The 22,387-nt window shown below is 39.5% G+C and overlaps 2 protein-coding genes across 4 annotated transcripts in view; one reads left to right on the forward strand and one right to left on the reverse strand.

Annotated features, from left to right (window-relative positions):
- The window catches only part of LOC141442459 (ABC transporter G family member 20-like), a 146,770-nt gene extending 140,773 nt beyond the window's left edge, over nt 1-5,997 (forward strand). Inside the window, exons 14-16 of the mRNA XM_074107464.1 lie at nt 329-482; nt 1,463-1,661; nt 2,274-5,997. Coding sequence (XP_073963565.1) covers nt 329-482; nt 1,463-1,661; nt 2,274-2,488 — 568 coding nt within the window. The 3' untranslated portion in view covers nt 2,489-5,997. The remainder of the gene's footprint in view (nt 1-328; nt 483-1,462; nt 1,662-2,273) is intronic.
- Nucleotides 5,998-6,788: 791 nt separating this feature from the next.
- The window catches only part of tws (protein phosphatase 2 regulatory subunit tws), a 56,478-nt gene continuing 40,879 nt past the window's right edge, over nt 6,789-22,387 (reverse strand). For all 3 annotated transcript variants that reach the window (XM_074107465.1, XM_074107467.1, XM_074107466.1), the window contains 8 exons: nt 21,921-22,057; nt 19,923-20,097; nt 18,733-18,796; nt 17,499-17,646; nt 17,061-17,139; nt 15,998-16,125; nt 15,147-15,276; nt 6,789-14,357 (listed from right to left, as the gene is read on the reverse strand). In XM_074107465.1, the coding sequence (XP_073963566.1) occupies nt 14,232-14,357; nt 15,147-15,276; nt 15,998-16,125; nt 17,061-17,139; nt 17,499-17,646; nt 18,733-18,796; nt 19,923-20,097; nt 21,921-22,057 (987 nt within the window). In that variant the 3' untranslated portion in view covers nt 6,789-14,231. The remainder of the gene's footprint in view (nt 14,358-15,146; nt 15,277-15,997; nt 16,126-17,060; nt 17,140-17,498; nt 17,647-18,732; nt 18,797-19,922; nt 20,098-21,920; nt 22,058-22,387) is intronic.

Here is a 22,387-nt window from a genome sequence, read left to right on the forward strand (position 1 = left end):
TTACGACAAACAATAATTCTGACAAACATCATTATGACTAGCGAAAATTTTACGAATTTTGGCGAGCCCGAATGAGTAGTTTGGGGGGGAAATTGAGGGTCTATCTATTGATAGATAGATAGATAGATAGATAGAAACTTTAATCCTCATAACAAAATAACGAAACGCATTGCGTGCGGAACGTTTTTGACACTCGCGATCTCAATCAAATTAGAGTTTTCGCATACAAAAACTGACATTTTGATTGTGTTCGCGGGTGTCAGAAACTTTACGCATAGACCCTCTGCTCTAAAAACGTAACTATAAAAATCCTGGCACCGTTCCCCAGGATCCTTTACTTCCTGGCGGCGGTGGTGACATCGACGCTGATGATCAGCGACCGGCTGGAGGGCGTGTGGGAGCGCAGCGCCGTCGCCGGCGTCAAGCCCAAGGAGATGCTGCAAGTCCATATCGTGATACAGTCCACCGTCATCTTGGTACAGGTATGTACTTTCTGCTGCGGTTCAGTTCGAGGGTCACACCACAGAATGATCCTCCTTTCCACGCTTTTCTTTTGTGTTTTTATCGATTTTAATAAATAACGGTAGGTAAATGCATCAATGAAATGCTTTCAACCATAATTAAGCAAGTATCTGCAAGTCATTTGAGCAACTAACTTCGTTGTAGGTACCTATCGTAGTCTGGCACCTTTAGCCCTACCGATTCTGTTGGGTTGCAAAGGTTGGGTCGAAAAGGGTTGCAATCGGAAGGCTAAACAAAAAAATAGAAAGCAATACCTCAACAAAATGTAACACTCCACTCGTTACAAACCTACCAATCAGGGTCAGCTAGAATGCCCGATCACCAAGCAGTCTACTGCATCGCTGATCAGAACGTTCTGGCGGATGAACCTGGATTATATTCTGTTCTCGTAGAACAGAACAGAATGGGTAGTTCTGTGGCCGGCGTAAACGTATAAAGAAGTACAGTCACCAGCATTAATATCTGCCACAGCGAAGCGTGCAAAAATATCTGACACGTCCTTCCGGCACTAGAAAATTAAAGTCGTATCAGATATTTATGCACGCTTGTTGTGTCAGATATTGACGCTGGTGACGTACCTACCCATCTACCTACCGGTTAGACTCAGTGCACGTACTATCCTTGAATGAACTCTGATCACCCGCGACCTTGATAGCTACGTTTATACTAGATATGCGTGTTCATGCAGTTCCTCCACCTCCACCCTGCAAGAACACACACAGATCACACAAATCTATTTATCACCACCACCACACTACGCTGACGCGATTCGAACTCAACCAGAGCTCATCTTCAGAGCATCACAACCGTACACCATACTACCAGATGTTAGACAAACGTAGCTGTCATAAGGTCGCGGGTGAACAAAGTTATTGTTTAAGTGCAATGATATGGACCTCCGCAAAGTAACACCTGAATTACTTTTTTACATTTCTTTCAGACAATTGAAATGATGATCCTCGCGTATGCGTGCTACGGCCTCACCAACAACGGTTCGCTCCTCGCCTGCGGAACCCTGCTGTTCCTGCAAGGGCTTAGCGGGATGTTCTACGGGTTCCTACTTTCGGTTTGCTGCTCGAGTTATACCATGTCTTTCTTCATCGCTACTGGCAGCTTCTACCCGATGATCTTGCTATGTGGTAAGTGTAATTTTTTTGTCTCTCTAAATTTATTGACGCAGAATCAGCTTAGGCCTAGCACGAAAGCTTTGTGACTTAAATATACAACCGAAGTTTTGAGGCTGACTTCACGTTTCGACGTATTCAGCTTACTTTTTCAGGCTTCTGTAGCCAAAACGGCAAAAACCAAACCCTTAAATTTCAATTTCAAATCAAATTTCTAATCATTTATTCAGTAAATAGGCCGCAATGGGCACACGTCATTTTTTAAACTACCAGCGCTTTCGGAAAGACCATCATTGCCAAGAAGAATGCGCCGCAAGAAACTTATGGGTTCGCCATGTCTGTCTGTCCGTCTGTCTGTCTATCCGTCCGTCCGCGGCTTAGCTTTAGAGACTATTAGTGCTGAAAAGCTGTAATTTTGCAAGGAAAAATTTTTTAGGGTAACTCCCATAAACGTGAAGTGAGGATGTTTTTTCTTCTCGTCTAATATTATACGTAGTGTGGGGTATTGTGAGATGGATATGTTCTTTTAAGTCACGCGTAGACGAGACCATGCCGCAATCTAGGTTTTAAATAAGCAATTTATTAGGTTACTTAACTCTTACTTTACTCTCGAATCTTTTCCCACAGGCATCGTCTGGCCTATTGAGGCCATGTCGAAAGGTCTCTCCTACTTCGCTCTGATCCTGCCCTTCACTGTCCCCGGCCAGGCTCTCAGAGACATCATGGAGAAAGGGTATTCCATAGGCAATACCTCCGTCTATTCCGGCTACCTAATAACCATAGCGTGGATAATTGCCACTCTTGGACTATGCTTCCTTAGGTTAAGGTATAAGAAATCTTAGTTAATCTCCTATCCAAATATTTGATTTAGTTTAAGAGCTCGACTCTCTGAGTGATCACAGAAATCACCGCATTTTTGACAGGTTTTAGAACCGTTTAGTACTTAATATCATAATATGTGAATTTGCGATGCATCTATATCTAGATTTAAGTGTGGGTTCTTTATTGGGGATCGAAAAAAGGCCTTTGTCAAAGTTCAATACGTGTCACTTAGCTTTGGCTGCCAGGTAAATACGTAGGTGCATTAAAAAGTTTTAAGCCGATGGTTGAATATAATTTAAAAAAAAGAAATAAATACTGGCAGGTTAAAGTGCCATATTTGGTAACTGTTATGCACTGTCTTTTGTTTTTGATCAGGCTCAGAATTTATCAATCCGCCCTCGTATTCGGTCCCCAACAATGTACTATTTAACCAACTGAAACATAGCCGCTGTAGAACTTGTTCACAAATAAAGTTACAGGGACTCAGTACTGCTTCAGAGGTGATTTAATTAAAAAATGTTGTGAGATAGTTCTACATTGACATCTATATGTACCTACCTTACGGCACTAGACTGGCTGTTTAATATTACTTTGAAAGAACCCGTGTCACGGACGTCAACAAACTATATAGTGAAAGGTTCACAAATCCGCGCTGTGAACAAATTTTGTGTACCGTTTTGATGTAAGAAACATAGATGTCGATGACGTTCTACGACGGGTTTAAGGCCTAAGCTAACTGACGCGGTTTGCACGGAGCGGGTGGACTGGACGCCTATTAAAATAAAAAACGGCCAAGTGCGAGTCGGACTCGAGACTCGAGACAGACGGACGGACAGACAGACAGCGGAGTCTCAGTAATAAGGTTCCGTTAGCACCCTTTGGGTATGGGCTAACTGGGCTTACCTGCACCCATACCAGGAGGCGTGCGCCCGCGCCAGCTAGCGTAGGCCCTAAGAATCAAATGGTTTGATTGTGACTATAATCTGCGTTATTGGGTGCGATTGTTCTTTTATTTGAATAGACTATATAGGTACAATAAAATTATGCTATGCTGACTTGCAGTGATCGGTAATTTTGTGTAAATGAAAAAGGAACTTGCACAGTAAAATAGTCTTAACAATGATGTTTAGGGGCAGGCAGGCCCAAACCATTGTTAATTAGCTATATAATTGTGATAACGCCATCATCCAAAAACAACAATCATGTTCAGCAGCAGTCATTAAGTGTAGTTCAGTCATTATAAGTGAACATTAACGCACTCACTGCCGGTAAATGTCATTATTTTGGGACAGGTGCCTCGGATTCATATAAAAGTAGGTACGAGTACACTTTACTTTCTTTCAGTCTCTCACCCAGTGCCTTCGAAGACTCCAAGGGCGGTTTCAGACTAGCGTTTTTATTTGCTCGCATAAGCTCGTTTTTGGAAGCGCATCTACGCGCGCACGGGTGCGGTTTTGTTTTCTTCGAGCGTTAACACGCAGGAATACGCGCGTCCAAAAACGAACGTATAAGCGCAGAAAAAACGCTAGTCTGAAACCGCCCTAAGGATTCGTACTCTAGAGCTACTACGAAATTTGAAAATCAAAGTTCGTATCGTACCGTCCCGCTAACGCTAATACTATTTCATACGAGAGCGAGAGGAACGGTACGATACGAACTTCGATTTTCGAATTTCGTAGTAGCCCTATTGGTTCATAGTAAAACAACAACGTTGGTTATAATTATGATGTCGCAGAGCGTTCAAAATTCTGGCCAAAAATTTCTCAAAACGTATGAACTCTTAGATTCGCTCAACACACTGGGTGCGTGCGCAAGGGCGAGGAATTAAATTTTAGGCAGAAATTCATACATAGACATACCTATACATAATAATATACATATTGTAAATGGTTTTAATGGTTGACCTAAAATTGCTAAAAGTGTCTCCGAAGCGGTAACGTTTCGTGTGCTCTGCCTACCCCATTTGGGAATACAGGCGTGATGTTTGTGTGTGTGTGTGTGTGTGTGTGTGTGTACCGACGTCGGTTAATTACTTATAGGGTTGATTTTGCTCATTTGGGTATTTTGTATATAATTTATAGAATAAGATTTATATCGATAAAAGTAAGAGTTGTGGCACACATTTATAACACTGGCAGTATATTACTGCTAGAGTTTAGCGTATAGGTTGTATAATAAGTGGAAAATATGTTTTTAAACGAAGAATGTGAACGCATTAGAGGACTTATTCTCAAACCCGCAAGTTTGAGAATAAGTCCTTCCGTTTTTTCATTTTCTCTTTCTACCGTCATCGTGTACAGTACGATTACTTGGAGTTAACACTTGACAGACGGGCGTGCCTTCAGTCAATTTTCAACTTTGAGGTCATATAAACAAAATAGTTTTTACATAATCTGTAAACGTGGGTAGCGGTATACTAAAAATGGCTTTATTTTTATGACGTCAAAGTTGAAAATTGACTGAAGGCACGCCCATCTGTAATCGTACTGTACGGCTTAATGGAAAGAAGTGGTAAAAACGATTATGATTTGGAGTTAATAAAGAGCAATACAGGCTTAGTCATGAAATCGTAATTGCAGCTCACAGGTTATTCTTTCTTACTGAACAAACTGACTTTTACCTAGCACCGTTTACTTTAAATCAGTTTCACTGTCCTAAAATCTTCCTAGAAAAATGTACTATACACATCTTCATAATATTTTGAGTCTTTTAGTTACCCAGTACAGTTGCCATCAGATATTTCGGACCGGCCAAGGTAGTCAAAAATATCGGAGTATGCACTCTATTCTCAAGACATTAAAGTTCATGTTCCGATATCTTTAATCACCTTGGCTGCTCCAAAAATTTGATGGCAACTGTGCTAGTTTCTCGTTGCGATTTCGCTGAGCCTGAAATCAAAATAGTTAACTTGAAAACAGACTAAATTAAGACCAACAAGAAGAGATAAATTATGGCATGGGGGAAAGGAACGAGATAGGTAGTAAATAGGTAATGACGTATCGGGCAAGCATGAAGTAGATATAGTTTATCTCGTCTCGTTGGCTTTGCAGTACAGATGTAGTAAGTACAATGTTTTGCCATCGTATTTTGTCGGAAAAGTTCGTATTTGTCTTGCTCTCTCAACTAGCTTACTGAAGTTTACTGCAGCTAATTGAGAGGGAAAGATGAATTCGTATTCATCTTTCCCTCTCAATTAGCTACCCGCAAAAATACGATAAAAACATTATTCACTGATCTGTAACGTCACATATAGTTTTAGTGCGTGCAAAATCGAGTATGCGCAGACCTCATAGCACAGCGCGTACCAAATTGGGATTTCGGTTCTCATTAAAAATACTATTGCAGCAACAATACAAAGTAGCTAATTAAATAACTTTAATTGATTATGTACTTAAAAAGGCAATAATAGTTATTAATAATACGGGATTAAATGTAGGTAAAAAACTGACATGTTGCCGTAATTATAGTGTTTCGTGATACAAATAATGTGATTTGTGTGGGTATTTATGAATAAAATGTACATCATAAACGAGGTTTTTCATTGAGTAACTCAACCCATTTGTACCCAAACCATATTCCCAAATCCATCCATCAAAGACATCCATTGAACATATTAAATATTGTACCGGATAAGATAGCTTACGTCTTAAATCGAGTATAGCTCGACATGTTTCGGGCTAATTCGTAGCCCTTCTTGTTAGTTATCCGGTGCAATATCATTTAATATGGGCATATTTTAGCTATCATAAGGTCGCGGGTGAGCAAAGAAATTCTTTTAGTTCATTAATATGGGCGAGTCTCACATCCATTTAACGTTTAATTAATGGACTTGCTTAGACTTGTTTAGTGTTGTAGTCAGCAACAGAAGTACTTATACTTGGTTTGGATAGGTATTTAACTAAATGTTAACAAAACAACGTCCATTGGTGTCTTAAATATTGAAATTCCCCCATTAAACTATCTAAACATTTTCATTTCTGTATTGAATTACACTAGTCTACTTTGTATTACAATCATAGATAAGTAGTGTTTAAAAACCTTGACTGTCAGCTGTGGAGCAGCGCGGTATCTATAAGAGTATGTGCTTTCCCATATTCTAGTTATTTGTCTTATGAGCGCAATGTTACAATATCTAAGTGGAATGCTATGTTGTATAATGTAACTTGTAAAATTTTTAGTTATTTGCTCGTAGTAGGTACATGCCACACCCGGTATGAAACAGCGAATAGTCGTATCTCTCGGTTTCAGAGTTTACTTAATATATAGATCTAAATGTGGTACAACTTATTAGTGTTTTGAATAAAATGAATAAAACTCAAGTCAGATATAAAAATTTATATTATAGGAAATATTTTGGATTCAACAACAACACTTCCGGTGGACGCGCCCGCGCCTCCCGCACATGGCACATACAGACATACTAACAATTTCAGTACATTTATTGGAAATTACCTTTTCTTACTATTTTAACCGCTAAATCTTGAACAACCCTGTAGCTACCTAAATTGAGTAATTATGAAAGTAACACTGCAAATTTAAATAAGATTTTGTTATTACAGAATAGTGTAGTGCCAACATTATTCAGGCTGCATGGATGACAGTTCCTTTGCCTATCTCCAGTAAGGATGCAAGAAAACAAAAGAAAGCTGATATTGTGTACAAATATTATTTCTCTTTCACATTTCACTAGCTAGACACCAAAGACGAGTATAGACTAATTTTGTAAGTTGCCCAGTACTATTTCGAACTGGGAACACTACAAGGTAGGGTTAGTAATATGGTCGATATTCGTATCGCCCGTAGCTACAACCTTTGGAATCTAGTTACCATTTATAAGATTGCCTTAGAAGAGTATTATTTCCAGGATTCAAGTATGTACGCAATTACTGTCATCTATTCTCGTCTTTGGCGCATTTTATAATTTACAGATGAACATAATAAAATTAAATTCCAATAGATGTACTTGTTCAGTTAAATTCGCGGCAAGCTATACAATTTACACAGCATGTTGCTTTATTTGAGCAAATATTGTGTATAAGCAAAGGTTCAGACCGCCTTTTCAGTTCATACAATTATTAACAGCTGAAGATTGATTTTAGTTCTAGCTCTGTACCGACCAAATGTTTTCGCATGAGCTTATGCGTCATGTTTCAATGGCTTTATTATTCTGAAATGCCAGCGTTTGGAGAAACGCGAAATGTGTCAAAGATTTGCTTCAACGATAACAATGCGACGGCCAACATTTGTCGAGACAGAGTGGAGAGGCGCGGGCGCCGCCGTAACCTATATTCGTTGTGACACCGCACGCGAGGTCCACTGCACTCTTCTAACCACTAAACACCGCTTATTGCGATTTTATCACATTTATCAAGCAAACCTGTTGATCCCTCGGTGCAGGAAAAAAAAACTGATTTTTTTTTATCTGTCTGCGCTTTCACAGTTTTCACCTAACTAAAACTAGACTTATATTAGCGCACGCATCCTCTCACTCGCTCACTCGCACAACTATACACGATGTCTTTGCTTGTACACTACAACTCACAGTATATTACATTGATACCTCGGGATTTAGTCAATTCCTTTTGCCGTCACAAGCAATGTTGAAACTTAGCTGCATTTAGCTTCTTTTTTTGATAATTATCACACATTGTTTTTTATTAGGTACTTATATCTAACGCGGCCCTTGGCTATGCAGCGAACAGCGTCGTGAGACTAAATCTAGCTTTATTAAGTTAGGAATTGACTGAGCCCCTCACATTAGAGAAAAAAAAACTAAAACTTAACACATTCTATACAATCGATCAACATAAAAAAATGTTATGGAGATTTTTATAACGACCCCAAGCTATGGAAGTGCCTGAAAAAGGTGAGACGGAAATAAACCTATGCAAGGAAATTGTAAGGAGCAGGTTCATCCTGCATCGGCATCGGACCTAGAAAACGTTGTACAAAAACATGTCTATTCATTACAAATATTTTAAAACATAATTTTACCATGAAGCTTTACACAATTTAAGTACAAATATATATAACTCTGTACATTAACATACGTGTTGTGACAAAATATACTATATTTATATTATTCAGGCCTCCATTCGTTCGCTATATTTACATTATAGAAAATGTTCAAGCATTCCCATTTGCAAGGGAAATACCTTTTGCAGAACTAATGTAAGAATAACACTAGGCTAGGTGGGCATCGAAACTTGGTCACTAGTTTCTACCTACTGTGTCAACATTTCACAGTCGCTTTACAAAAATAAAATAAGTAGCATTGTGTAAAGTAACTTTTCATAAGCCCAATAGCCCGTCGCGCCATTGCTTCCAACAAACTATGCCTAAGCGAATTCATAAGTAAAACGATCACAAATATTTTTAAAAAGTACAATAATAAATAAAAACGATTAACAAAAAGTTTACGCACACTAAGGCACGAGCCTATGACGAAAAGACCGGTAGCCGACGGCTTTTTACGTATGTGTAGGTAGGAAATGTTGCACAGAAATTTTATCTGGCTCTTGGCAACTACACTTGCTTACAAATTCTGTTTGTCAACGACAATATCCAATGTCCAATCACAGCTTGTCGACAGTTTCAAACGGTCAAAAAGCTAGCGCAAATGGCCTCTGCTACGAACGATCCTTTATGACCAGAATGGTACGAAATAATCATACTTGTCGATAAAGACATTTTTTTCATTCTTGCAGTCTCATTTAACATTAGTAGCGAGCAACTAAGTCAAGTACAAGTCAATATGACATTCCGTTAGAAGCTAACCCAACCTTTTTGAAACTACAAATGTAGTCGAGGCCATTTGTGCTAGCCGTGCAGTTGCCTACCTGCTAATTGGGACTATCTATAACTTACGGATGCTAATGGAACGATACATTTAAAGACGACAAATTCTACATCTTAGGCTACGTACTCACTACGCGGCTAATAGCGCGGTTTTAGCGCGCCATCACTTTCTCAGGCGATACTTTGAAGAGGGACGGCGCGCTGAAACCGCGCGGCTAGTCGCATAGTGCGTACGTAGCTTTAGACTCATTGTTAGCCGGCCTCTCCAAGTTTGCCCTGCTAACTAAAGCTGGCCACATTACGGTATACCGGAGACATCTAACTGTACATGCCTACTCAGGTCGCCTGAAGCGTTAAAGAACAAATCTGTGCAATTAGTTGGATCTGTGCAGGCAATTCTCTTGAATGCCATACGGTGATTATATCGCACAACTACGCATTAACTCAAAATAATGTACAATTTAACTTGTGACGTTCCGGTTAAAGTTTAATTCTATTACAGTTTTTGATTTTTAACCCCCGACGCAAAAAGGGAATAAGTATGACGCCAATGTCTGCCTGTGGCATCGTAGCTCTCAAACGGATGGACCGATTTCGAGGCGGTTGGTTTTTTTTTGTGAAAGCGAGTTTTCTAGTGGTGGTTCTTAGCTATGTTTCATTACAGTGGGTTCCCCATTTTTGAGATATTGAACTTTAAAATGACAATGTCGGGGTTATTTTTTTTTTAAGTTAGTTAAGTTAGGTTATGAGTTGAGTTTTCTAGTTAGGTGTACGATGTGCTTGCTTTACTAAATCCCATGAAGATACGACATACGCAGGACACTAGTCAGACCTATCCAGTATACCGCAATATGTTATGTCTAGTTTAAAATAAATCAAAATTTGTTCAACTTTACGCACTAGATTAAGCTTAGCAATTCAGTATGGTATAATTTCTGTATCCAACGACCGCGTGGATAGACTAGCAACCCGTAATTTGACCGCATCAGATCTTTCGAAAACATACAAACAAGTTGTTAATATTAACTGTGATACTTTTGTAATGGAAGTGTTTACAGAGATATATAAATTTATACATCACTTCGCATCGGATAAACTCTAGCAAACGTAGCAATGTAAATATAAGTCATTCTCTTTGCCAGTTTCATATAGTCCATTTAACTGATATTTCGACGAACGGAACAAATCATTTTATAAAACTACAGTTTACACTATATCTATGTTAAGGCATATTTCCTTGCACTGCCAAATCGGATCAAAACTGCAGTACTTATTTCTTGAAATGTATGCAAACACTTTTGGAGATCAATTTGGGATTTGACGTTTAGTTTTTTCTAAGGGAATAATAATTTATACCCGTTAAAGACTATGCACCGCCTTAAATGTTAAAGGTCAGTTAACTCTGCGGACTATTGTCCAGAAGATTGAATTTATATGAAGCCTGGAACGGAATTGAGCCAATTTAATTACTAGCCACTTAAAATTGGACGTAGTTTAGCAAAAAGGATCCAAAGCACTGTCATGTTATTCTTTAAATTCGCTTTTGTTCCTACTGAAAGAAGATCCAAAATTAAAAAAACTAATTGTTGGATCCTTTTCGTTAAACTACGTCCAATTTTGTAGGCAATTGCTTTGTCGGTTTACACAAAGCTTCATTTCTACTACAGTCTAGACGATTCTCAAATAAAGTCGTATGAGTTCGTAATGTTTTGGTAAGCTTGATTCACCTATCATGGTCGAGGCAAAGCGTTTAAAGCTTAAATGATACTTACTTTGCGGAGGTCATCTTATTCATGATCCATATAAACTTTAACGAATAACCTTGCTATTCTGCTACTACAAGGCCAATAACGCTTCGTCTGTGAGACACATGTATTCATGCAAAAATACATGGTTTTAATACGTTAGCGCTTTATTTACTTTCGTGGCCAATTCTAGAGGCTCTATTGGGTTAAACGAGGTCACGAAATGGCATTAGTAAAGTCACTACAACATCATAACTGACCATTTGTGCTTGTTTTTACTGTAAATTTGTATTCTCCCGACTATACGCTGGACTGCCGACTTCAAACTGACCTGGCAAGGTACGGAGAGCAATGGTTTCCATACATTCCAAGTTCATAAGCTTCGTTATTTGATAATCCTAACTAATCTCATTTTCACATTGTTAAGGTCAACCGCCTTAAGTGGTATTTTCATTAAACAATAAATACTTAATTATCGCTTAGAACCTTAAGTTATGAGAAGCGTATAAATTACATCAGAGTTTAACTAACGGACTTAGATTCTAGCTAGCTAACTCTGGTATGTTGTACAGAGAACAACAAAACTCCATTGATTAGTATAACGAGCACAAAATGCACGGTTTTTTACTTAAGAAGGCCACCTTTTTTCTTTAACTGTAAGCTAGTCCATAAAGGAAGCAAACATATGTTAAAGCAAGACACGGATATTCTCTTATTTAACCCTTTATAAGGCCTCATTTATTGGAACATACTATCACAGAATCAAAAACAGCTATCGAATACATACCTAGCAAAGGATGTTTTTAAAGCTAGTAGTATTTTCAATAATTACAATGAATATTGTAACTTATTTCTAAACGAATAAGGTAGAATTTCCAAATCAATGCATGTGTGGTCGCTAAATCGTCTCTGCCTTATAAAGGGTTAATAGACAAATAGTTTTACTCCGGCATCGTTACTGTTCAATGAAATTTTCATGTCAACTATACAACATATCAGTACTTTTTTTAACAATACTGCAGTGGTAGCTGTCAACGTTTAACTTCATAGAAGCAAATGCAGTAAGCAGTGACTAGCTAAGTTTAAAATAACATACATAAAGATACATTGGTTAACGAGACTTACGAGTTTTACAATTTTTCCCAGCATTTTTAAAGCGAAAATGCCATAAAATGGTATAATATAAAAACTTTTTCTCTTTAAAGAAATTAATTCATCGACCAACCATTTTCGGTACCAAAAAAAACCTTTTCACATATTTTATAACCTTTTCAGCGGCATGTATTTTTATTGTAAAAACTGACGTTAAATGCTAGTAATATGACAGCCACCACTGCTTACAACGCTGTGATAGATAGTGCCGCGTCACTACGGAGGGTATACCTTTTAGTTACTCTGGCATCAGACTGTTATTTGTTAACTTCAGTGTCCATTTAGAAAACCATTGCCACAGAAGAGACTAAAGGCTACGCTAATGCGAAATTCTATCTCTTTATTATAGTCCCACCAAGATTACTCGCGACTACGTGCAGTGAGTGATTTTATCGTACACTGAACGTTCGAGACCCTCTCCGCACAGCGGTAAAATGGAAACACACGCAATGCATTAGAAAATCGTTCACAGCGAGGCAGCTCGCACATTTTTGTAGCTGAACTGTGACGTGTAAGCGTTAGTGAGATAGTTTCGCTCACGTAGTCTCACTTCTGGTGAACTTTCGAAGCAAGTGTCAAGACCGCTAAGTAACATTCAGTAACGTTGCGATGTAGACAAATCAATGTTGTATGATATGAGACCCCGACTGCAGCGATGCTGCGTTAGAACTGGTTCATATTAGATCGGTCTGACAGGCTTCTGGTATGACAATGCATGTTAGCATATGTATGCAATAGCGCTTTTTATATTGGAGCAACCAGATAAAACTGTAAGGGATGACACATTGATCTAACGCTCAGCCACGTGTGGATCAGTTATAATATTGGCGTACTATTTTGTATGCTGTGTTCAGGTAACGGCAGCTTATAGTGTGTAAAACCCAACTGTTGGCCAACGATCAAAACTGCCGATTCGACCTAATAGAACCAGCTCTTAGGCTACGTACGCACTGTGGCTAACCGGAGTTTTAGCGCGCCGTCCCTCACCAAAGTATCGCTTGAGAATGAGACGGCGCGCTAGAACCGCTAGTTAGTTTAGTATCATACATCATCCGCCGATTCTTTACAGCGTCAATGCGGCGGGATCATAAACAACTTGCTTTTAAAGTCGACCTTAAGCGTCTTTTCTACATGTAGTCGAGAACTTCGAATTTCTCTGTAGTTTGAGTAAACTTTAACATTCAACTTCTGTATGTTTATGATATGATAAAAAATTGGACGCTACTTTATTTCATAAATGTTTTGAATGAACATGCCTATCCTAAACTAGACGATTACACAAGGCCAGAACGTGTTTTGTAAGAGGATTTATCACCAAACATATAAGATATATAGACTACATTTGTAATTTTTTGGAGTCCTAGATATTGCTTGGCAAGGTATCACCTATTTCCTCAATAAGATTGGAATCGTTGGAATGGCTATGATGCCTTTAAGATTTGTATATAATAATTTCAGTTCACTTAAATGGTAGCACAATAATATGGGATAAGTAAATTTTAGCAATCTCTTAATGGACATAGAACATTATGTATCTTCATACCGTGGCTTTTGCTTTTGGATTGTACATTGATGATCAGCTATTTAGCTTCCCTTCAAAAGTTATGATCCAGGGCATGGACAAGCATTGAACGAAATACCATAGCAAATTAGAACACAAACATATCATTTTACAAATTACCCTATAATGTTTTCAACAACACTAGACGCAAGATCTAGTTAATTAGCAGTTCTCAATATACAGAAGGTCTGTCACGTTTGATATTTCTTTTGACTGTGTAGATTTCTCTTGATAACACTAGAGATGTTTTCCTAGTTAGTTATATTGACGACATGATTGCTTTCCCGGTATTGCTTTGACGGTATAATCCTGATGGTTTGATGTCTCAGTAACTGTCGTATATCAAACACTACAGATACATTCGCGGTCATTGACTACTTGTTTGTTTGTCAGCCACTATTGTAACGCAAGGTCAGATCTCTCGATGGTTGCAGCAACTGTCGTATCAGTCCTAACAGCACTAAAGTTCCGTCAACGGCGGCAAGACTGTGTGGTGTCGGACACGCGCTAGAACTTATCCTGGAAGATGAAGAGATTGTTGGTGGCAGCGACGGCGATGATGCTCTCGTGGGGATGCCACGCCGTGTGGAGAATCTTCTTATTGAAGTCCAGGCAGTCTACACTGATTTCGTCCTGGGGATCAAACGGGGTGTTTGAGAAGATGAAAAGTTAGGGCTTCATCTAATCTCTCATTCATGGGGTCCGATAACCGAAGTTAAGAACGGAAGTAAGGTAAGATAGTAGCAGGTTAAAACAAACAATCTGTGTGAGAAAAAGGCGTGTTTGTATGTATATCTGTAACCTATTGTGCCCATCCAGTCTCCACGAGGCTACACGAGCAATCGCGATTGCGAGAGTGAAGACGGTGCGCTCGTGCCCCCTCGTCTTCTCTAGCCTCGCCTCGCGGTCTCTCCACTTTGTGTCGGTTTTTCGGGCCCCGAGTCAAAAAAGAGAGGAAAGCAGACATAGCGGGCAACTGCATAAATCGAATCTGAATGTCTAGCACTCCTGCAGCCTCCACTCGCCAAGACTCGTGCCGAGAGCCTCTAGGAAACCTCTCCTTCACCGTAAAGCTCGTGGTAAATTTCATATAAATGTATATAGGAAAACATCGTGAGGAAACCTGCACAAACCTGCGAAGCAATTCAATGTTGTGTGTGAAGTTCCCAATTCGCAGTGGGCCCGCGTGGGAACTACGGCCCTAGACCTCTCATTCCGAGAGAAGGCCTCTGCCCAGCAGTGGGACGTTTATAGGCCGCGTTGATGATTGTGCGAATCTGGCATTCTGCGAATGTGGCGTTCTGCGAATCTGGCGTTCCGCGAATCTGGCGTTTTTCGAATCTGGTACAAAGCGTCTTTACCGCTTTAGAATGTATATGAGCCGGTGTGACGCAGTGTGTCAGTGTGTGACGGGCGTGTTACCTTCTTCCTCTTGGCGGTGGTGGCGACGCGTCGCGGGCGCAGCGGCTGGCGCGGGCGCGAGGCGGCGTCGCGCGACGCCTCCAGCGTCAGCTCGCCGCGCCGCGCGCCGCCCGTGCCGCGCTCAAACACCCTGTAACACACGCCCTTATTGTAGCCACACACTTAAAGAGTCAATCAACTATCAAAGCAGCGTTTCCACCAATAATGTGGGAGAATGTGTTACGTACGAGGAATGTGTTATTCATGAACCAATAAAAAAAACGCTTCATTTACACATTCTCGCTCCGCTCAGCTGCGAGGATGTGTCAATAAAGCGTTTCTATTGGTTAATGAAAAACACATTCCTCGCAAATTATTTGTGGAAACGCTGCTTTAGGGTCTGTTTCACCATTCATTGATAAATTTTATTTGACAGATAAATGTCATACAGTCTCCGTTTATTCGAACAAAGCAACAGAGACGGCATCACAGATATCTGTCACATAAAATTAATCAATGAATAGTGAAACAGGGGGTTAGTGTATGTTATTCTGTCCCGTAACTCAGGAGACATCATAATAATATGTTTGCAATGTATACTATTAACATGCTTAGATGAGCCATGAAGAAACTTTTAGTGGATTAGTATCCCAAATAAATAATATTTTTAAATAAGTAGCTCAGGAAACGTTACCATGGTAATTAATGCAGTCTCTTTTGTTTCGTCCGAATAAACAAAGACAAATTCACATATTTTATTTCTCTTGGCAATGATGGTCTTTCCGAAAGCGCTGGTAGTATGAAAAAGTAACCCGTAAATAAAAACTTTAGCGGTCTAGGTACTTGCAGAATAAACGTTTAGTTTTTTTTACCTAAAGAACCCGTTGTAGGAGCCAGTCATGAGCCGCTGGTCGTCCCCGCTCCAGCAGCACTCGAACTTGTCGAAGATGCAGTCGTTCTCGTACAACGAGCACAGTTTCGACCGCAAGTACTCGTGCACCTGAGACAGAAACTAACGTCAAATAATAGCATACACCCGCGGCTAGGGTTACCAAGCCTAAAAATGTAGAATCCTGTCTGACAAGTCTAAAAATCCTGTTTTTTTTTTAATTTATTTACTCATTTATGTTATACAAAAAAAATACAATTATACTTCGCCAAACTGCAAAACAGTTTGTTGGCAAATACTACACTCCTTATTTTAGTTATATACCTCTTTAATTAGATCGTATTAAGTACTTCCAACCACGGTACAATACCACAACTAGCTAATCATTAAAAATTACGCATTAGATGTTTATATTTTCTTCATGAAAGACATCCATCAAACACGCTTTCAATTTGTTTTTAAAAATTCCCTTGTTTACGCATTCCTTCTCATCAAACAATTTATTTTGTTGTGATGCTCTGAAGATGAGCTTTGGTCGTGTAAGAAACGCGTCAGTGTAGTGTGGCAGTGATGATAGATGGATGTGTGATTTTGATTTGTGTGTGATCTTACAGTGTGGAGGTGGATTAACTGCATGAACACATCTTGCACGAACGTAACTATCGTAAGAGTCATAAGGTCGCGGGTGAGTAAAGTAATTGTTTAACTTCTGTACACTGTTTGTTGTAAGCAATCAAAGTTCAAATTGTACCGCAGTTCAAAATCAATATATTATCCTCACTACTTTAAAAAAAAACTCTTATCTCAAAATCGATAATTTTACTGAGTGAATTTTATGAACATTGTTTCAGGGTTGAATTTTGTTCACGTATTAATTTGAGATACGAGATTTTTTCAAAGTAATGACGATATTTTTTTTTATTTAATAGCAGACAAACGAGCAGCAATTCACTTGATGTTAAGTGATTACCGTCGCCCATAGACATCCCGCAGCACCATTATCATACACATACTATTAACATATATTTTAATTATGATATACTTACTGGATATGTTTCTACTGGTTTTGTTTCCATTCTTAGATCCCATACTTTTAAACCTAAATAATCTCTTGACATCATATATCTGAAACAAAAGTACGTAATCATTTAATAAACTTCTTAAAAGTAGCACTAACCGCAGAAACATTGTCAACACAGCCTTAAACGTTTAATGTTCGACTTTTTTCAGTTCGTATCGTACCGTTCCTTTCACACTCGTATTAACCGTCCTCTAGAACAAATCAAATTCCTTTGCTTCATGACAGATTAAATAGTTAAGCGTCAGCGGGCGGCAAGATACGAAGTTCGTATTTTGCACTTCGTAGTATAGGGCCAGTAGCTAAAGCTTCCGAAGTGACGCAAATATTATTTAATACGAGAGTGAGAAGGACGGAAAGACACGAACTTCGACTTTCTGTAACCGCACGGCTACTGAATCCTCACCGTCCCGAATTGCTCAGCTTGACGTCAGAGATGGAGGAGATGATCTCTGAGAAGAATGAACGCGCGTGCGGATCCTCGGGCTCCTCGAACAGCTTGGCGTGCCGGTCGCACAGCGCCGCCGCGCGCATGTCGCACAACCGGATCGTACCTGACGACACGGCACGTTAGATACAAATAGAAAAACACTTACTCGTGACAAAGTAGCGTGGCATAACAAAAAAATATTAAAATTAAAAAAAAAAGTTGTGTCAAGAAATGGTCCCAAATCAGCAAACTTGCCGGTCTTGCGAACGGCGCTGTTCTTCCTTTGGGACCATCTGTTCATCATGCATTCAAATAAAACCAATTTTTACTAAAGTGAAGACCGGCACAATATTCCGTTTAAAAAAGAAAAAAAAAGGCAAAAAAGAAAACACTAAACATTTATACCATGCAGGCATTAGGCTATACTCCTTTACCCTTGTCTATATAACCAGAAAAAAAAGCTAAACAAGGAATAAAGCTGCGGCGCGCGTGGTCGCCAAGCCGAATGACACTCTTTTTAACACGTTCGGCCCTAGTGACACAACGTGTGTGACTTTTTAGTTACTCCAGTGCCAGTGACACGTATTTGTGACTTTAGTGGGATATGCGCTATGCCTAGCGTATGAGCTTAGTGGATCATCGCATTCGGCTCCGGCAACGTTCCGCTAAGCCCTTACGCTATGCCAGCCTTTAGGTACGAATTATTTTGACACGACATACGTGTTGCAAGCATAGTTGGGAAAATAAAGTGCAGCTGCTTTTATTAGGGTGCCACTATTTACCGGCACGGATAATACCGACATGGAAATACCGACCCGATATTTCGTATACACGCCCATAAAAACTGGTGTCAAACTGACAAGTTTCTATAGGCGTGTCACAAAATATCATGTCGGTATTTCCATGTCGGTATTGTACGTCCGGTAAATAGTGTCACCTCTTTTATTACATCGTTTTTTATGAGTGAAATGATAAATTAAGTAGTAACTAATCAACAAAATTAATAATTCTTCTTTCAAAGCAATTTAATATAGGATTAATTACGGATAAAAAGATCTCAATAATAAAAAGCGAGAACAGAAACAGAAGAGTGACAAGAAATGCCACGATTTTTGTCAGGACTTTTCATTTTTTTATATGGCAACCCTACTCTTAACATTATTGATGTGATCTATTATAGTAGTGTAATAGAAATATCATAATTACTTACCTTTACTACTAGAATATACAAATAGATTGCATTCAGTCGGATGGAACTCTGCCGCGGTTATCACCTGAAACGAAAACAAATAATTATATTTTATTATTTATATCACGTAACTCAGCTCATTGGACCGATAACTAACCAGTATGATTATTAAAAGGGAGGTTCTTATGTTCGTGAACCTAACGCAAGCATGTAATGGAAGTCAATGTACCTCTTACGCGGCAACGCAGTAACACATACGAGTTTGCCTGACCACATTACCACAAGGCGGCGTCGTATCTGTAAAGTGCCATAAAGCTGCCGCATCGTGTAGATATACGATACCGAGCACTTGACACTACTTATATACCTCTCTGCTCAACCAATCTTGAGCCGTCGCGCTTACCCCCTATCTCTACCCACGAGCACAAAACAGAGGTACAGAAGTCAATAACATCTATGTACTTCACTTTTCATACCTACACTCGGCGGTCGCTCTAGGGTTGTCAACTACGGCTTATGCACAAAAAACTATCGTGATAGTGGCTAGTATCTAGTTGTTTGATTTAATGAAACGGGAAGAATGGAAATATAAATTCCATTTGAAGTTCTGTGGTGTTTTGTTTGGCATGGTGTGACGTCTGATATGGTGCGCGTCACCTCGCTTAAGTTAAGATTTAACCATGTAAACTATAGCTATCTGTGGGATCGTGTAATTGGCTCTGTGTTGCTATTCCTACTACATATATTTTGTTTTTAGCTTTTGGTTATCCTTAAATAAATAAAATAAATGTATTGCTGTTGATGCCCCAAATAAAAAAAATACAATAAATTAATTAATAATAACTAAAATATTTTAATTTTAATGTCATTGTTACCACTGGTAGCTTAAAAAACGACAATTCACCGTTTAATGTTGAGTTCCACTGAACAATTATAAACTTCTTTTTTGTTGCTCCATTATTGCACAAAACAGTTCACAGACGCGTGTCTCAAGCGGATAGCACTCGCGCTCGCACTGGTCCCAACCGGTCCGAGATATCGTGTCCGTGAGCAGTGTCTACGTGTGCGTTGCTCGAGCGCACTTGTATGTAGATTGATTTCTGTACCTATCTGTTTTGTGCCACGAGTGCATAGAATGCCTAAAATTGATAAGCGCTAGAAACTCGGTGCGCCCTTAATAAAAGTCAAGACGTTAGTAACAGTATACAGACCTCTGTGAGCTCTTCCATGTTGGCGGGCTTTATGTCAACGATGTTGAAGCTTTGATCGGTGATCTCGAGATGCCACAGATTGATGCGCAGGTCGTCCGCAGACAGGTAAGTCTCCTGGTCCGAGTTCAGCGAAATGGAGTTTATGTGGTAAGTGTGGGCGTTCGCGAATATCCGTCTGGGGGCAAACAATATGGTTAATGAACTGAAACAAATACTTTTCTCACCCGCCTTATGTTAGCTACGTTTATGCAAGAAATGCGTGTTCATGTAGTTCCTCCACCTCCACATTGTAAGAACACACAAATCACACAAACCTATCATCACCACCAGCACACTACACTGACGCGTTTTGAACTCAACCAGAGCTCATCTTCAGAGCAACACAACCGAAAAAAAAAATGTTAATCTCATTAATATTAGTTGAAGCCTTGCTCTGTTTATTGTTTTTGGGTCAATTTTGTAAGTTCGTTTTGAACCACTTCCAGTGGTCGGATTAATTTGAAATTTGGTATACATAATTATGTTAGTTGGATAACAATGCCAGTCCAGTCCAAAAAATACAGTCAGCATCACCATCCCAGCCTATTTACGTCCAGCTGGGCACAGGCCTCCTCTTAGAATGACAGGGCTTGGGCCGTAGTTCCCACAAAAAAGTTCAATAAAAGCTTGTATTAAATTAAAAATGAAGTTTTTAACAGAAACTTATTTATTATTTCTTCAATAATGACGATTGTTTCGTATTTGTATTGCATACAGTTCCACTAAGATGGTGCTAGAAATATCGTGCAAGCCGCGGTACATTTCCGTAGAAGATCGTTCACTTATTAACCCTTAACTCGTGCTATATTCCTGCCGTTGAAATGAAGCTTTAATGACGCAACTGACCATTGCCTAATCAAAAATAAACAGACAGTGTTCATTAAACCTCTCCGCTTTATTAGCACTGCAGATAAATAGCTGATATATAATTTAATAAAAACAATTTTGGTATCAACGCTCGACTGTTTATTAAATAAGTAATAAAAACTGATAAGGCTAATAATGCCGTGCGAGAAACTGATTGGAATATATTTAATTAAATAAAAACAACAACGCTGACTGTAAGTAATAAAAACTGATAAGGCTAATAATGCCGTGCGAGAAACTGATTGGAATACCCCGCTTAAACAGATAGGCGTGAATTTGGTATTCTGATGTCACTCCAAATCAGATCAACTTTGTTTTATCACATGAAGTAATGAGTGTTTTCACAGAGGCGAAATATCGCTAGATGGCGTTAGTATCGTGACGTGAGGTCCGTTTGACGTTTGCTTGCGATTGGCTCATTTAGTTATTTATCCAATCACGAGCAAACGTCAAACAGACCTCACGATACTAACGCCATCTGTGAAATCTCATTAAAACAAACAAGCTGAGATATGTGGTGCATAGGAGAAATTCGTGTCTTCCGTTGATCAACAGTGGTGTAGCGGTATAGCAAGCGTACGGGATACCGAATTCCCAGTGTTGGTCTTATTTTTCTGTTTTCTGTGCATCTATATTTCATTGTATTTTCAATTTAGGTTTTACATGACCGTAAAAGTAAAAATTTGGAATTGAAATCAAAATACAAAAATATCCAAAAAAAATCTCATTAAAAGCGCAACCTCCGCAAAATAACACCCGATTCAATAAATTTTTTTTCATCACACTTGTTCGTCAATGACGTTATTCCATGCCTGTATACTAAAATACAATGGCTTCAATTGTTCCCGCGGGAATTATGGATCTACGTATAGTTTTCCTCCCCAAGGGAAGTTATGGCTTTAGTTTTAAATAGTTAGTAGGTACGTCATTTCAGACTAAAGAGGTTTCAAGTCAGCCAACGTTTTATTTACATCTTTAAAACATAGATATAACCATAAAATCTCTACAAAAAATATCTACTGTTGCCCTAGAGCCAAGTCCAGGGCCCAGTTGGGGGGGTCATGATCCTCCCTTGAGCGGTGTGTTCCTGACCTGGAAGAAGCCTCGACCATGGGCTCCGCGGGGCGCCAGGTCGGCACGCGGAGCGCCGTGATGCGCGCCGGGTCGCGCGCGCGCCCGCTCTCCTCGCGCGTATTGTATCCGGTGACGCGCTTGTCGCGCTCTGACACCTGCAAACAAAATAATGAATCTTTATTTTATTACCATCATTGATGTGCCAGATCGTTAGAAATGTATATCCGCGATCAGGGATATTTGGTGTCAGGATCCGCAGATACGGGATCTTAACATTCTTACTCAATCAGTGTCGGTGCGAAAGACCTTGAGGTCTCCCCACATCTACCGACGCGGAATCGGCAATAGCCGATAGAAAAAGCTCTATGTTCACGCAATAACAGCGAAAAAGACGTTGACGCGTCGACAGGTGTCGCTGAACCGATCGCGATCCGAGCCGAACCATGCCTTTTTTGCTATTATTGCGATATTGAGCTCAGGTGGTG

This window comes from Choristoneura fumiferana, chromosome 25 (assembly GCF_025370935.1).
Source record: "Choristoneura fumiferana chromosome 25, NRCan_CFum_1, whole genome shotgun sequence".
Lineage (NCBI taxonomy): Eukaryota > Metazoa > Arthropoda > Insecta > Lepidoptera > Tortricidae > Choristoneura > Choristoneura fumiferana.